Raw genomic sequence first — 14,568 nt, forward strand, 5'->3', positions numbered from 1 at the left:
CTGGCTGCCGTGTTTCCCACATTACAACAGGGACTCCACTTCAAAACTACTTCATTGGCTGTAAATCGCTTTGAGGTGTCCGTTGGTCGTGAAAGGTGCTATAGAAATGCAAGTCTTTCTTTCTTTCTCAGTCTTCTCTTCTCTAGAGAAAAAGAACCTCAGTCTCCCCGATACAGGAAACTTTCGTTTATCCGGAGGTTAAATGTCCGGAAAGCTCTATCCACCGGCAAAATTCAGGAGTCGATTCAGATAAGTTTTTTTTCTTTTCGTTGCTTTTTTTCTCCAGTCAGGCTCTGCAAGGTCTAGCTGAAGCTGTTGCTTAGCTACAGAGATGCTTGCAAGCTACGGCCAACTGTTTTGAAGCTGTTGCTAAGCAACAGGGTTTGTTGCTAGATACGGAGCTCAGAAGCTCCATATGTTTTAACATTAGCGCTGGTTTGTCCGGCAGTTTTGATGGGACGGCAACAGCTCGGTCCCGTCAGTGCCGGATACCAGAAAGTTTCCTGTATATCCTTTTTTATAAAATGGAGTCCAGAACTGTGCACAGTACTCCAAGTGTGGTCCGACAAGGTTCGATACCAGTTTAACATGACTTCCCTGCTTTTCCATTCTACCCCTCTAGAAATTCTGCTACATGAAAGAAGTTTTAGAAATGAGACTAGGGTGGTAAATTCATGCTGGGAGACAGCATTGGTCAAAGATGGAGCTACAATGCTGCAGTGCTCCCAGACCCACTCTCACTTTGAATACAGCTCCCCGCTGGGAGTGCGGAATTATTGAATTGGAGGTTTTGCTAGCATTGCTCTAGGCACTGTTTGCCTCGTTGGTGGAGAAATCCGAGGTCCAAACGGCCAAAATCTTGAGCAGCACGGGATATTTGCAAGCTGAACAGGAACATGGATTTACACTTGATGACCCCAACATTTAGTGGACCCTTTTAAGGGGGCGGAAATGTGACATCAACACACCACTGTCCTCTGCTGTTGACCCTGTCCCAAATTGGGGAAAAGGGACCATTTACATACTCAGGGCAGGCGGGCCGCACCAGAAATGCAACAGAGGCACGCACGCCAATGAGGTGGAGGACCTCACAGCGACACCCTGACACTCTGAAAGTGGCACCCAAAGCCCTTATTGGGCCAAAGACTAAATAAGCCAAAAAATAAGAACATAAGAACATAAGAAATAGGAGCAGGAGTAGGCCCTTCGAGCCTGCTCCGCCATTCAATGAGATCATAGATACATAGATACATAGATACATAGAAGATAGGAGCAGGAGTAGGCCATTCGGCCCTTCGTGCCTGCTCCGCCATTCGATGAGATCATGGCTGATCCTTTAATTCAGTATCCCGTCCCCGCCTTCTCTCCGTAACCCTTAACCCCTTTTGCCCGTAGAAATATATCTAATTCCCTCTTAAATATATTTAATGAGCTGGCGTACACTGCCCTCTGTGGCAATGAGTTCCACAGGTTCACCACTCTCTGAGTGAAGAAATTCCCCCTCATCTCTGTCCTAAATGGTTTAGCCCTTATCCTTAAATTATGTCCTCTAGTTCTGTTCTCACCCGCCAAGGGAAACATTCCTTCTGCATCCAGTCTGTCTAGACCTGTCAGAATTTTATACACTTCTATGAGGTCCCCTCTCAATCTTCTAAACTCCAGTGTGTACATCCCTAAACTACATAGTCTCTCCTCATAGGTCATTCCCGCCATTCCTGGTATCAGCCTGGTGAATCGCCGCTGCACCCCCTCCATGGCAAGAACATCCTTCCTCAGATGAGGCGACCAAAACTGTACACAGTACTCGAGGTGTGGTCTCACCAGTGCCCTGTACAGCTGCAGCAAGGTATCCCTGTTCCTGTATTCTAACCCTTTTGCTATGAAGGCCAGCATACCGTTTGCCTTCTTGACCGCCTGTTGCACCTGCATGCTCGCCTTCAGTGACTGGTGTACAAGAACACCCAGGTCTCTCTGTACTTCCCCCTCTCCCAATCTATTGCCATTTAAATAATAATTTGCCCTCCCGTTCCTGCACCCAAGGTGGATAACTTCGCACTTGTCCACATTATAGTGCATCTGCCATTTATCCGCCCAATCGCCCAGTCTGTCCAAATCGCTCTGGAGCTTCCTGGTCTCTTCCTCTGAGCCCACCCCCCCTCCTAGTTTAGTGTCGTCTGCAAATTTGGAAATGCTGCATCCGACTCCCTGATCCAGGTCATTAATGTAAATTGTGAACAGCTGGGGGCCCAGGACAGATCCCTGTGGTACCCCACTTGTTACTGCCTGCCATTCAGAAAATGAGCCGTTTATTCCAACTCTCTGTTTTCTATCTGACAGCCAGTTCCCTATCCACGCCAAAACTTTCCCCTTTATCCCATGAGCCTCAATTTTCCATGCTAATCTTTTATGTGGGACCTTATCGAAGGCCTTTTGGAAGTCCAGGTACACCACATCTACTGGCTCTCCCCCATCTATTCTACCAGTTACTCCCTCAAAAAATTCCAATAGATTAGTCAAGCACGATTTACCCTTTGTAAATCCATGTTGACTCTGTCCTATCCTGTCCCCATTTGCTAAGTGCTCCGCTATTTCATCCTTAATGATGGACTCCAGCATTTTGCCCACAACCGATGTAAGGCTTACAGGTCTGTAATTACCTGCTTTTTCCCTACCCCCCTTTTTGAATAGTGGGGTAACGTTAGCTACCCTCCAATCCATCGGCACTGTTCCCGAGTCTAATGAATTCTGAAAAATCATCCTTAGTGCATCCGCTATCTCTAGGGCCACCTCCTTCAGTACCCTAGGATGCATGTTATCAGGCCCTGGGGATTTGTCCACCTTCAATCCCTTTAGCTTCCTTAACACCATATCCTTAGAGATATTGATTTGCGTCAGTTCCTCCTTTGCCAATGTCCCTATTTTTCCCGATATCCCAGGGAGGTTTTTTGTGTCTTCCTTCGTAAAGACTGACCCAAAGTATGCATTTAGTTGATCTGCCATTTCCTTATTTCCCATTATATATTCCCCCGTATCTGACTGCAATGGACCAACTTTGGTTTTCACCAGTCTTTTCCTTTTGATATATTTATAAAAGCTTTTGGAGTTAGTTTTTATATTTTCCGCCAGCTTGTTTTCGTAAGCTATTTTGCCCCTCTTGATCATGCCCTTTGCCCTCCTTTGCTCTATCTTAAACTGTTCCCAATCTTCCGCTCTGGCGCTTTTTTTGGCTATTTTATACGCCCTATCTTTGGATTTTATGCTGTCTCTAATTTCCCCTGTTATCCACGGTTGAGTCACCTTTTTAGATTTCCTTTTATGCCAGATTGGTATAAACAATTTTTGCAATTTTGTCATTCTATCTTTAAATGTTTGCCATTGTTTATCTACCTCCAGTCCTCCCAGGAACGTTGTCCAATCAGACCTACTCAGTTCCCGTCTCATGGCATCATAATTCCCCTTGTTTAAATTCAGGACCTTAGTCTCTGAGTCAATTTCTTCGCTCTCCATTTCGAGTGAGAAATCGATCATGTTATGATCGCTCTGACCCAAGGGTCCCCGTACAACAAGATTACTGATTAGTCCCTTCTCATTGCACAGTACCCAGTCCAATATAGCCTGTTCCCGAGTTGGTTCCTCGACATATTGATCCAGATAACCATCCCTTAAACACTCAAGGAATTCCTCCTCCTCATTATTTTTACTGATTAGGCTAGTCCAATCTATATGTAAGTTAAAGTCACCTATGATGACAGCTGTGCTCTTATTGCACGCTTCTCTAATTTCCCTCGTGATGCCCTCCCTAACCTCTATTTTACTATTTGGAGGCCTATATACCACTCCTATTAATGTTTTTCGCCCCTCGCTATTTCTTAGCTCCACCCATATAGATTCTGTATTAACTGAGTTAATATCCTTCTTTTCAATTGCATTTATCCCCTCTTTTACTAGCAATGCTACCCCTCCTCCCTTTCTTTTTTGTCGATCCTTCCTAAATACTGAATACCCCTGTATGTTAAGCTCCCAGCCCTGCTCACCCTGCAACCATGTTTCCGTAATCCCAATTAGATCATAATTATTAACCTCTATTTCCACAGCTAATTCATCTACCTTGTTCCTGATGCTTCTCGCATTAAGGTATAAAACCCTCAGGCTTTTTTTATGCTCACATTTTTTATGAATTAGTTTGGCCCTTTGTTTTTTGTTCCTCACCCTTTTACCATTTATTTCTGTCTGCCTTTCACTTTCCTCTATTTCACTACATAGGTTTCTAGCCCCCTGCCATACTAGTTTAAATGCTCCCGAACTGCTTTATCAAAAATTACCCCGAGAACATCAGTTCCATCTCTGCACAGGTGTAGACCGTCCCTTTTGTATAGGTCACACCTACCACAAAACTGGTTCCAATGCCTCAAAAATTTAAAACCCTCCCTCTTACACCACTGCTCAAGCCACGTATTTAGCCTAACTATCCTGTTCTCTGTACTCTTACTAGCACGTGGCACTGGTAGTAATCCAGAGATTACTACCTTCGAGGTCCTACTTTTTAGCTTGGCTCCTAACTCCCTAAATTCTACTTGTAGGACCTCTTCCCTTTTTTTAGCTACGTCGTTGGTACCAACATGTATCACGACAACTGGCTGTTCCCCCTCCCCCTCCAGAATGTTCTGCACCCGCGCCGAGACATCCTTGACCCTTGCACCAGGGAGGCAACATACCATCCTGGAGTCTCGGTCGCGACCACAGAAACCCCTATCTATTCCCCTTACAATCGAATCCCCTATTACTATAGCCCTGCCACTCTTTTTCCCTCCCTTCTTTGCAACAGAGCCAGTCATGGTGCCATGAGCCTGGCTGCTGGTGCCTTCCCCCGATGCGTCACCCCCCCCGACAACAGTACCTAAGACGGTGAACCTGTTGCTAAGGGAGACAACCCCAGGGGATTTCTGCACTACCTTCCTGCCCTTGCTCTGCCTTTTGGTCACCCATGTACTGTCTACGCTGGCCTTAACCTGCGGTGTGACCAACTCACTAAATGTGCTATCCACACCCCTCTCAGAATCGTGGATGCTCCAAAGTGAGTCCATCTGCAGCTCAAGGGCCGTCATGCGGTCCCACATGAGCTGCAGCTGGACACACTTCCCGCACACATGGCTGATCTTCTGCCTCAACTCCATTCACCGGCCCTATCGCCATATCCCTTGATGCCCTTACTAGTCAGAAATCTATCGACTTCTGTTTTGAATATACCCAATGACTGAGCCTCCACAGCCCTCTGGGGTAGAGAATTCCAAAGATTCACCACCCTCTGTGTGAAGAAATTTCTCCTCATCTCAGTCCAAAATGGCCTACCCTTTATCCTGAGGCTGTGGCCCTTGGTTCTAGACTCCCCAGCCAAGGGAAACATTCTCCCAGCATCCACTCTATCAAGCCCTGTAATAATTTTGTATATTTCAATGAGATCCCCTCTCATTCTTCTGAATTCAAGAGAATACAGGCCTAGTTTACTCAATCTCTTCTCATACGACAGTCCCGCCATCCCAGGAATCAATCTTGTGAACCTTTGTTGCACTCCCTCTATGGCAAGTATATTCTTCCTTAGGTAAGGAGACCAAAATTGTACACAGTACTCCAGGTGTGGTCTCACCAAGGCCCTATATAATTGGAGTAAGACTTCTTTACTCCTGTACTCAAATCCTCTTGTAATGAAGGCCAGCATACCATTTGCCTTCCTAATGGCTTGCTGCACCTGCACATTCACTTTCATAACTTTATCCCCCGCAGGGAACATCTGGGCAGCACGTTTAAGGAACATCGATTGTTCCTGGATCAACTACCATTAATTTCTGCAATGTTGGGGTCTTCAGGAGACCCAGAAGAAACCCACACCTACTTTTAGTTGGTCTGAGGTCCGCTGGGCCTATTGGGGGCAAGATGGGAGGAAGTCATAGTGCAGCCCGGCCTGGGAACAATCCTAGTGTACCCCCCAACGTCAGTGTAGGACGTACAGCAAGTGGGCTTAAGATGCATCTGTGCCCCAACAACATCAACAACTTGTATTTATATAGCACCTTTAATGTAGCAAAACGCCCCAAGGTGCTTTGCAGGAACCATTATCAAATAGAAATTTGACACTGAGCCACATAAGGATATATTACGGGAGATGACCAAAAGCTTGGTCAAAGAGGTAGGTTTTAAGGAAGGGAGAGAGGTAGAGAGGCGGAGAGGGCCTAGGCAGCTGAAGGCACGGCCGCCAATGGTAGAGTGATTAAAATCGGGGATAAACAAGAGGCCAGAATTGGAGGAGCGCAGAGATCTTGGTGGGTTGTGGGGCTGGAGGAGGTTACAGATATAGGGAGGGGTGAGGAGGCCATGGAGAGATTTGAAAACAAGGATGAGAATTTTAAAGTCGAGGCATTGCTAACCAATATAGATCAGCAAGCACAGCGGTGATGGGTGAATTGACTTAGTGCGAGTTAGGACACAGGCAGCAGAGTTTTGGATGACCTCAAGTTTACGGAGGGTAGAAGATGGGAGGCCGTCCAGGAGTGCGTTGGAATAATCAAGTCTAGAGGTAACAAAGACATGGATGAGGGTTTCAGCAGCGGATGAGCTGAGGCAAGGGCGGAGACGGGCGATGTTACTGAGGTGGAAATAGGCCATCTTAGTGATGGCGTAGATAGGTGGTCGGAAACTCATTTCAGGATCAAATATGACATCAAGGTTGTGAACAGCCTGGTTCAACCTCAGACAGTTACCAGGCAGAGGGATGGAGTCGGTGGCTGGGGAACGGAAGACAATGGGCTAGATTTTCATTCAGGAGTCGGGTTGGAGGCGGGACTACAACTTTCGGGGTTGTAGTCCCGCCTCCATTGTGATGCAGACAATCCACGCGATTTTAACTTGATTGACCTTTTGGGCTCAGCAGGCCAATTAAGGGCCACCCGGCAACAGGTGACGTCACAGACTGAAATTTCATCTGTCAAGACGTTTTGACAGGTGAAATATCAGTGTTTCACAGCTGTTTGAAGCTGTCAAACACTGACAGTCTTACTTCTAACCTGAGTCCTTCTCCACAGACTCAGTTACAAATCTCTCCTGCACAGAAAGCTGAAGGCTGTCATTTTTGACAGATCGCAGCCATTCTGCTTTCTGTGTCGATGAGATGAGGGACTCCTGGAACCTAAAGGAAGGAAGGCTGAAAAGGTAAGAAAAGGTATGTAAAACTTCTTTAAACACTTTAGACACACCAAACACACTTACCTTTGCACTCATGCACACATCACTCACCTGAACACCGACATCTCGACCCCTCCAAGCCCTTCAACCCGACAGCCCAACTCCTCCAACTTGGCATGGTTTGGAGCCATCGGGAATCCCACAGTTCAAGCTTAAAAATAGGGATTAGGCTAAAAACTGCCTGTTAACTACCTGTTAACAGGCAGTTAATCGGCACTAATCCCTTACCGCCTCGGGTCGGCGGGTCCCAGTGCGGGGCGGGTACCCGCCTCCTTTGAAACTGGCATGGAGGCGGGTTGGGGATGGGATGGGGTCGGGACCCCCGATTTTGGGAATTTAACCCCCCGCACGCCTCCAATCCAAACTCCACGGCACACTGAAAATAGAGACCAATGGCTTCAGTCTTCCCAATATTTAGTTGGAGGAAATTTCTCAAGTACTGGATGTCGGAGTTGGAGGAAATTTCTCAAGTACTGGATGTCGGACAAGCAGTCTGACAGTTTAGGGACAGGTCTCCAATTTCCCACAAATATTATGGAATTTGCCTGCATTTCTGATCACTCCAGTCCCCAAAATTGCAGGCTCTGTATGAGGCCTAGGAGAACTCAATGGCATGCACAGCACACAAAGATCAAAAATGTGAGATATTTGCCCCAGGACTTATACCTAAAGCCTTCAATCACATTGTGTAATCATAAAATCATAGAATGACACAGCACAGAAGGAGCCTATTAGGCCAATCATGCTCTTTGAAAGAACCGTCCAATTAGTCCCACTCCCCTGCTAATGGAGGCTGCAGTGCACTACCTAGTAAGTGCTTTATTGACCCATTTAATGTGTTTACCAATAATTCCCATTCAACAACAAGTACCTTTCACAGAAATCACAGAATCACAGAAACCCCACAATGCAGATAGAGGCCATTTCGGCCCATCGAGCCTGCACCAACACATATCCCACCCTATCCCCGTAACCCCACGTATTTAATCCCCCTAACACTAAGGGTCAATTTATCATAGCCAATCATCCTAACCCGCACATCTTTGGACTGTGGGAGGAAACCGGAGCACCCGGTTGTCAATCCTTTGACAACAACGATAAATGTTCAACAGATTCGACTACCTGTGATCAACTTCAATGTTTATGCGGATGACCTCGTTTCACTTTTGGAGGTTTGGCCCGCACTACAATAACATTTTACTGCAGCCACCTGTCGCTGCCTGATTTATATTCAACGCTTCTTTCCTTTCCTGATTTTACGACCCACACAAAGGTCATTTCAGCAACCTAAATATGAAGCCATCTGCAATCCTTTTGGGGGGCGTGTGTGTGAATATTTCATCATACTGACTCGTGCTCAGATATGAAGTATATAATATGTCCCTTGCTTTAAACACATAGGAATTGTAATTTAGATAAGTTCCAAGTGAATCATCTATAAAATTAAAATCAACATAATTATTTTTCTAGCCAATTTAGTATTATTTGTCATGAGCACAAAAATAATTGATACCCAGTAATAATTCAAATTATTGCTGTGTTTCATTAGGTGTCAGCTGTGGCTCATTGGATAGCACTCCTGCCATCTGAGTCATGAAGGGTTGTGGGTTCAAGTCCCACTCCAGAGACTTGAGCATAAAATCTAGGCTGACGCTTCCAGTGCAGTGCTGAGGGAGCACTGCACTGTGGGAGAGGCAGTCTTTCAGATGAGATGTTAAACCGAGGTCCTGTCTGCTCTCTCAGGTTGATGTAAAAGATCCCACGGCCACTATTCTGAAGAAGAGCGAGGGAGCTCTCCCTGATGTCCTGGCCAATACTTAACCCTCAACCTCTAAAACCAGACGATCTGGTCATGATCACATTGCTGTTTGTGGGACCTTGCTATGGTTACACTTCAAAAAGAACATAACTGGCTACTAAGCATTTCAGGACGTCCTGAGGTCATGAAAGGTGCTAGTTAAATGCAAGTTTTTTTCATTAAGTTGGGTTTTACACCAGTTTCATTGAGTGCTTTGGCAACGGGAGCCACAGTTTCAGACCATACCCTTGATCACCAACACCCATTCTTGTATTAGCTTTGTAGGGGGGTAAACCGGCTGCGACGAGGCCCAAGTTCATGGACCAATGACCTGAGCCCCTTGGATGCTTGAAAAACATCCAACCCACAACAGGCATCCGAGGCGGCCGCCTAAAACGGGCATTATGCTCCTTGCATATGCTAATGAGGGGCCCAACGCCTGCCCCTCTCAGGTTTTCTAGGCATTGATGCGACCTAGCACATGGCTGTCACCAAAAAAGTAAGTTTAATTAAAGCTGCACTGTGCTTTAAACCCTGGAACTTGACTAATTGAAAAGCCCTTGCACCAGAAGTCAGAAATGAAGTAGAATCATCTGTAGAAATCAAGTGGCTTCACTTAAGTCATCCTACTTTGAAATACACTTACATGCATCCCCTATTGTTTCAACTTTGTAGACATCATAGTTATCAATGATATCATCAAACGTGGTGTAGAGCCTGTTGAGAAAGTCCACCACCTGGTAAGGAGTGCTGGCGCTGGACAGCACAGTGAATCCAACAATATCGCTGGAGGAAAAAAAAACAGGGAATTCTTAATCAGGAACATGACTGGAACAGTCGCTCTCTCCTGTCAAAATGTACGAAGGTAAGGTGTTGGAGAATTTCGGGAATAATGATTTCATTACTTTAAAGGAGCAGCTCTTTGCAAATGAGCAGCGAGAAACTAAAATAGTTTTTACTGAAAGTTGGAAAGAAATCTCAGTCGTAAGTTGTTCTTACTGTAGTAAATTAAAGCCACCACTTCTCACCTTACATCCACCGTTTTGACGGAAGTAAAAGTATAATAATTGATTAAATGTACAAACAACAACAACAACAACTTGTATTTATATAGCGCCTTTAACGTAGTAAAATGTCCCACGGCGCTGCACAGGAGTATTTTAAGACAACAAATTTGACACCGATCCACATAAGGATAAATTAGGGCAGGTGACCAAAAGTTTGGTCAACGAGGTAGGTTTTAAGGAGCGTCTAATAGAGGAAAGAGAGGTAGAGAGGCGGAGAGGTTTAGGGAGGGAATTCCAGAGCTTAGGGCCCAGCAACAGAAGGCACGGCCACCAGAGGTTGAGCGATTATAATCAGGAATGCTCAAGAGGGCAGAATTAGAGGAGCGCAGATATCTCGGGGCGTTGTGGGGCTGGAGGAGATTACAGAGATAGGGAGGGGCGAGGCCATGGAGGGATTTGAAAACAAGGATGAGAATTTTGAAATCGAGGCGCTGCTTAACCGGGAGCCAATGTAGGTCAGCGAGCACAGGGGTGATGGGTGAAATCTGCACCTCACACAGGCTGAACAGAGTTTAAGTTTGGCATACAGTTATTTTACAGGTCAATGTAATACAAATGGCCATTGTTTGAGGATGGGGGAAGAAAGCAATTCAGTGTTGCACATGTTACAACACATGGGCCTATACTCTCTGGAGTTTAGAAGAATGAGAGGTGATCTCATTGAAACATACAAGATTCTGAAGGGGATTGACGAGCGAAAATGCTGAGAGGTTGTCTCCCCCTGGCTGGAGTGTCTAGAACTAGAGGGCATAGTCTCACGATAAGGGGTCGGCCATTTAGGACTGAGATGAGGAGGAATTTCTTCACTCAGAGGGTTGTGAATCTTTGGGATTCTCTACCCCAAAGGGCTGTGGAGGCTGAATTGTTGAGTTTATTCAAGGCTGAGATCGATAGATTTTTGGACTGTCGGGGAATCATGGGATATGGGGATTGGGCGGGAAAGTGGAGTTGAGGTCGAAGGTCAGCCATGATCTTATTGAATGGCGGAGCAGGCTCGAGGGGCCGTATGGCCTATCTCGCACCTAATTCTTATGTTCTTACATCAGAGTGTTCCATTGCACTATGCAGCCCCACCTAAATACAGATGAGCTCAGTGATGACTTATGGGTTCCTACAGATCAAGAAGGCTTAAATCTTATCTCAGTGAACATTCCCCACTCTCAAATAACAGCACCTTCACCACAAGGACTGCAGCGGTTCAAGAAGGCGGCTCGCCACCTCCTTCTCAAGGACAATTAGGATTGGGCAGTAAATGCTGGCCTTGCCAGCGATACCCACATCCCAGGAACGAATATTAAAAAGAAATTCAGCAACTGAGTTCAGTCCTGATCAAATTCACAATGATCACTGGTCCAGAACATAAAAGCGCCCCTAATTTAGCACTTATGAATAAATTGGCGATCTCACTCAGAATGGCCACAGTATTGTTGACTTGGGAAATGGAAAAAAAATGTCCCGCTAGTGAAGCTGGGGCACTCTGCTGAGGTTGGAGCAGGGTAGATGAGATTCACTCTGAACCTAATTGTGCTGTGTCTGACCTGGGAGTGCTTGATGCTGGCATTGGATGCATGAATAGAAAGTGTGCCATTCTCCACGACTAACATCCCATCACCTTGAAAAGTTCAAAATTCACACCAAAGATATAAACCGTTCATTAGAAATATAGGGGGAGAAATTCAGGATCGCCCCGTTTGGGGCGCCATTATCGGCCGGGCGCAAAGTTTAGCGCCTGGCGCTAATTATCGCCTCCGACAGCAAACTTGGCTTTTATCGCCCCTGGAGGTGATTGGAGCGCTAAATCAGGCGCTTCACACCTGTCTTAAGGCGCAAAGGCCAAGGAGCGAGGCGCTACCTCAGAACGCAGGCGAAGCAAGGAAGGGCAAATCAAAATGAACCTGCAAAGTGCTGCTCAGTACTCAAAACTCCTTCACACAGCGTTGAATCTCTCCAGAAGTCTCTCTCTCTCTCTCAGAATGCGTGGTGCAAAAATGTCAACAACAAAAAAAGGCAGGAAGCGGTCACCTTTAAACAGCGCTCCCCCAGTCCCTTTCTGACAGCAAAACGCTCCCCTCAACCTGTCGTTGCTAGCGGCAGGCGGTAAGGCAGGGGGCGCCACTCAATATCCGGTCCCGGGCGCTACCGGGACGTTGCGCACTCGACTGACGTCACGATCTGCTGGCGCAGGAGATCGTGGCGGTAGTGTTTAGCGCCGCTGCAAAATGTCTAGTTAATTTCGCAAGCGGCGCAAACATCGCCGCGCCCGGGCGCTAGTTGCTTTGCACCCCATTAGCGCCCTCTTAAGGCGCTAACGGGAGGCGCAAACCAACTGAATTTTTCCCCCAAAATGTTTCCACAATCTGACTAATCAACAACAGTAAAGTGACAACAGTGACACCATCAACACAGCACTCTGCATGACAACAGTGAGATCAGATTCACAACACCTAAGTGACATGCCTGAAATAGACCGTAGCATTAGAGTAACTTTGAGCTTCTGAAGTAATCCCTTGACGAAGATCATCAGCTACTTCCTTTGGTAACATGCCTGGTGACATATACAATAGTAAATACAGTCATTAAGGTTTCACACACCATGCACCGTGACCGTTCACTCCGAATAGTGATGCGGACTGAATGCTAACAGGGATATCTTACTGTATAAGAGACAATCTGTCTTTTGCTTTTCCTGGAGGAGATCTTGAGTCCTTTCAGCCACAATAACTTCCAAGTGCTTGCTGTATTTTTCCATCTACAGGTAAACAAAGGAAGATGTCTCTGATGTACGTTAACTGATCAGCGAGGTGCTAGTTTGTAATTTTCACTGGTAAAAAAAATATGGAACATAAAAACAGAATTTGACTTAGTCATCATAAACCAATGGCCCTAATTATAAAACAGTCAGAATTGGGGAATGTGGTCCCTGAAACATTGGCAAAAATCCTGGAAATCTATGTAAGAAAAATAGAAATTTGACTTTCTCAGACACAATGGCCCAGTAATTCCGTTCCAAACGCGTGAGTACGGTCGGGGTACTCACGCGTCTGGCCGGAGGAAATGCCGGTTTTCAGCATGCACAGCGCATGCGGGGAAAACCGGCATTTCCTGTCCTCTGAACGAAGGGGTTCAGAGGCACAGCACGTGCGACTGCACAGGCAGCGCGTGCGCAGTGAACTTCGTCGATTTCATTCATGGATTCAGTGAGGTTAAGTCCTTACAACTTACACATGAAAAAAGCATGTGTAAAGTTGCTCCAGAGGCTGCGGAGGAAGATATATTTTATCGTGGAGCTTCTGAAAGGCAATATTTTTGTTTGGGAAAGGGAGGAAAGTTATTTTAAGAAATGATGAGGTAAGTTTTAAAGTTTAATTTTTTTTTTTTTTAAACGGGTTTTCAGTACTGTAGGTAGAAGGAGCAATTGTGGCTGTGTGAATTGAATTTGCTGTGTTTATTAAATGTGAAAATGACTGTTCTAAAATGAGTAATGTAACATTTCCAACATTTTTAAGAAAGAAACTTTTCATCAGTAATATATTCTTTTAAGTAATTATGTATGTATGTCCGTATATATTCCTTTACGTATATGTATATATTCCTTTACTTATGTGTATGAATGTATGTATTTAATTATGATTTTCCAATAAGTTACTTTCTCTGAAAGTCATAATTAAATACATACATTCATACACATAAGTAAAGGAATATATACATACATATACGCAAAGGAATATATACAGACATACATACATAATTACTTAAAAGAACATATTACTGATGAAAAGTTTCTTTCTTAAAAATGTTGGAGTCATTTTCACATTTAATAAACACAGCAAATGCAATTCACATAGCCACAATTGCTCCTTCTACCTACAGTACTGAAAACCCGTTTAAAAAACAAAAATAAACTTTAAAACTTACCTCAGCATTTCTTAAAATAACTTTCCTCCCTTTCCCAAACAAAAATATTGCCTTTCAGAAGCTCCACGATAAAATATATCTTCCTCCGCAGCCTCTGGAGCAACTGTACTCATGCTTTTTTCATGTGTAAGTTGTAAGGACTTAACCTCACTGAAAGCATGAATGAAACCGGCGAATTTTACTGCGCACGCGCTGCCTGTGTAGTCGCACGCGTTCTGCCTCTGAACCCCTTCGTTCAGAGGACAGGAAATGCCGGTTTTCCCCGCATGCGCGGTGCATGCTGAAAACCGGCATTTCCTCCAGCCAGACGCGTGAGTACCCTGACCGTACTTACGCGTTTGGAACGGAATTACTGGGCCAACATTTTACATGTCAATAAAATGAAAAATTTAACAATTGCATGATTTGCCCCCTCGCATCTGCGACTGAGGGTCCAAGGAGGTGCATTGCGCAAGAGGTCATCGTCGTACGTATCCTCACACTGTTCCCTTTCGGGAACTGTATGAAGTGGTGGAAGGATTCCTGGCCACGTTAACGCTCCTTCTGTGACCA

The 14,568-nt window shown here is 45.4% G+C and overlaps 1 protein-coding gene across 1 annotated transcript in view; it reads right to left on the minus strand.

Annotated features, from left to right (window-relative positions):
* Positions 1 to 14,568, minus strand: part of LOC147122399 (atrial natriuretic peptide receptor 2-like) — a 144,718-nt gene that overhangs the window by 49,735 nt on the left and 80,415 nt on the right. The window contains exons 18-20 of the mRNA XM_085978345.1: positions 12,757 to 12,850; positions 12,559 to 12,646; positions 9,681 to 9,820 (exon numbers count right to left, since the gene is read on the minus strand). Of these exons, the coding sequence (XP_085834471.1) occupies positions 9,681 to 9,820; positions 12,559 to 12,646; positions 12,757 to 12,850 (322 nt within the window). The remainder of the gene's footprint in view (positions 1 to 9,680; positions 9,821 to 12,558; positions 12,647 to 12,756; positions 12,851 to 14,568) is intronic.

This window comes from Somniosus microcephalus, chromosome 3 (assembly GCF_052327205.1).
Source record: "Somniosus microcephalus isolate GS21.2 chromosome 3, FLI_Smic_1.0, whole genome shotgun sequence".
NCBI lineage: Eukaryota > Metazoa > Chordata > Chondrichthyes > Squaliformes > Somniosidae > Somniosus > Somniosus microcephalus.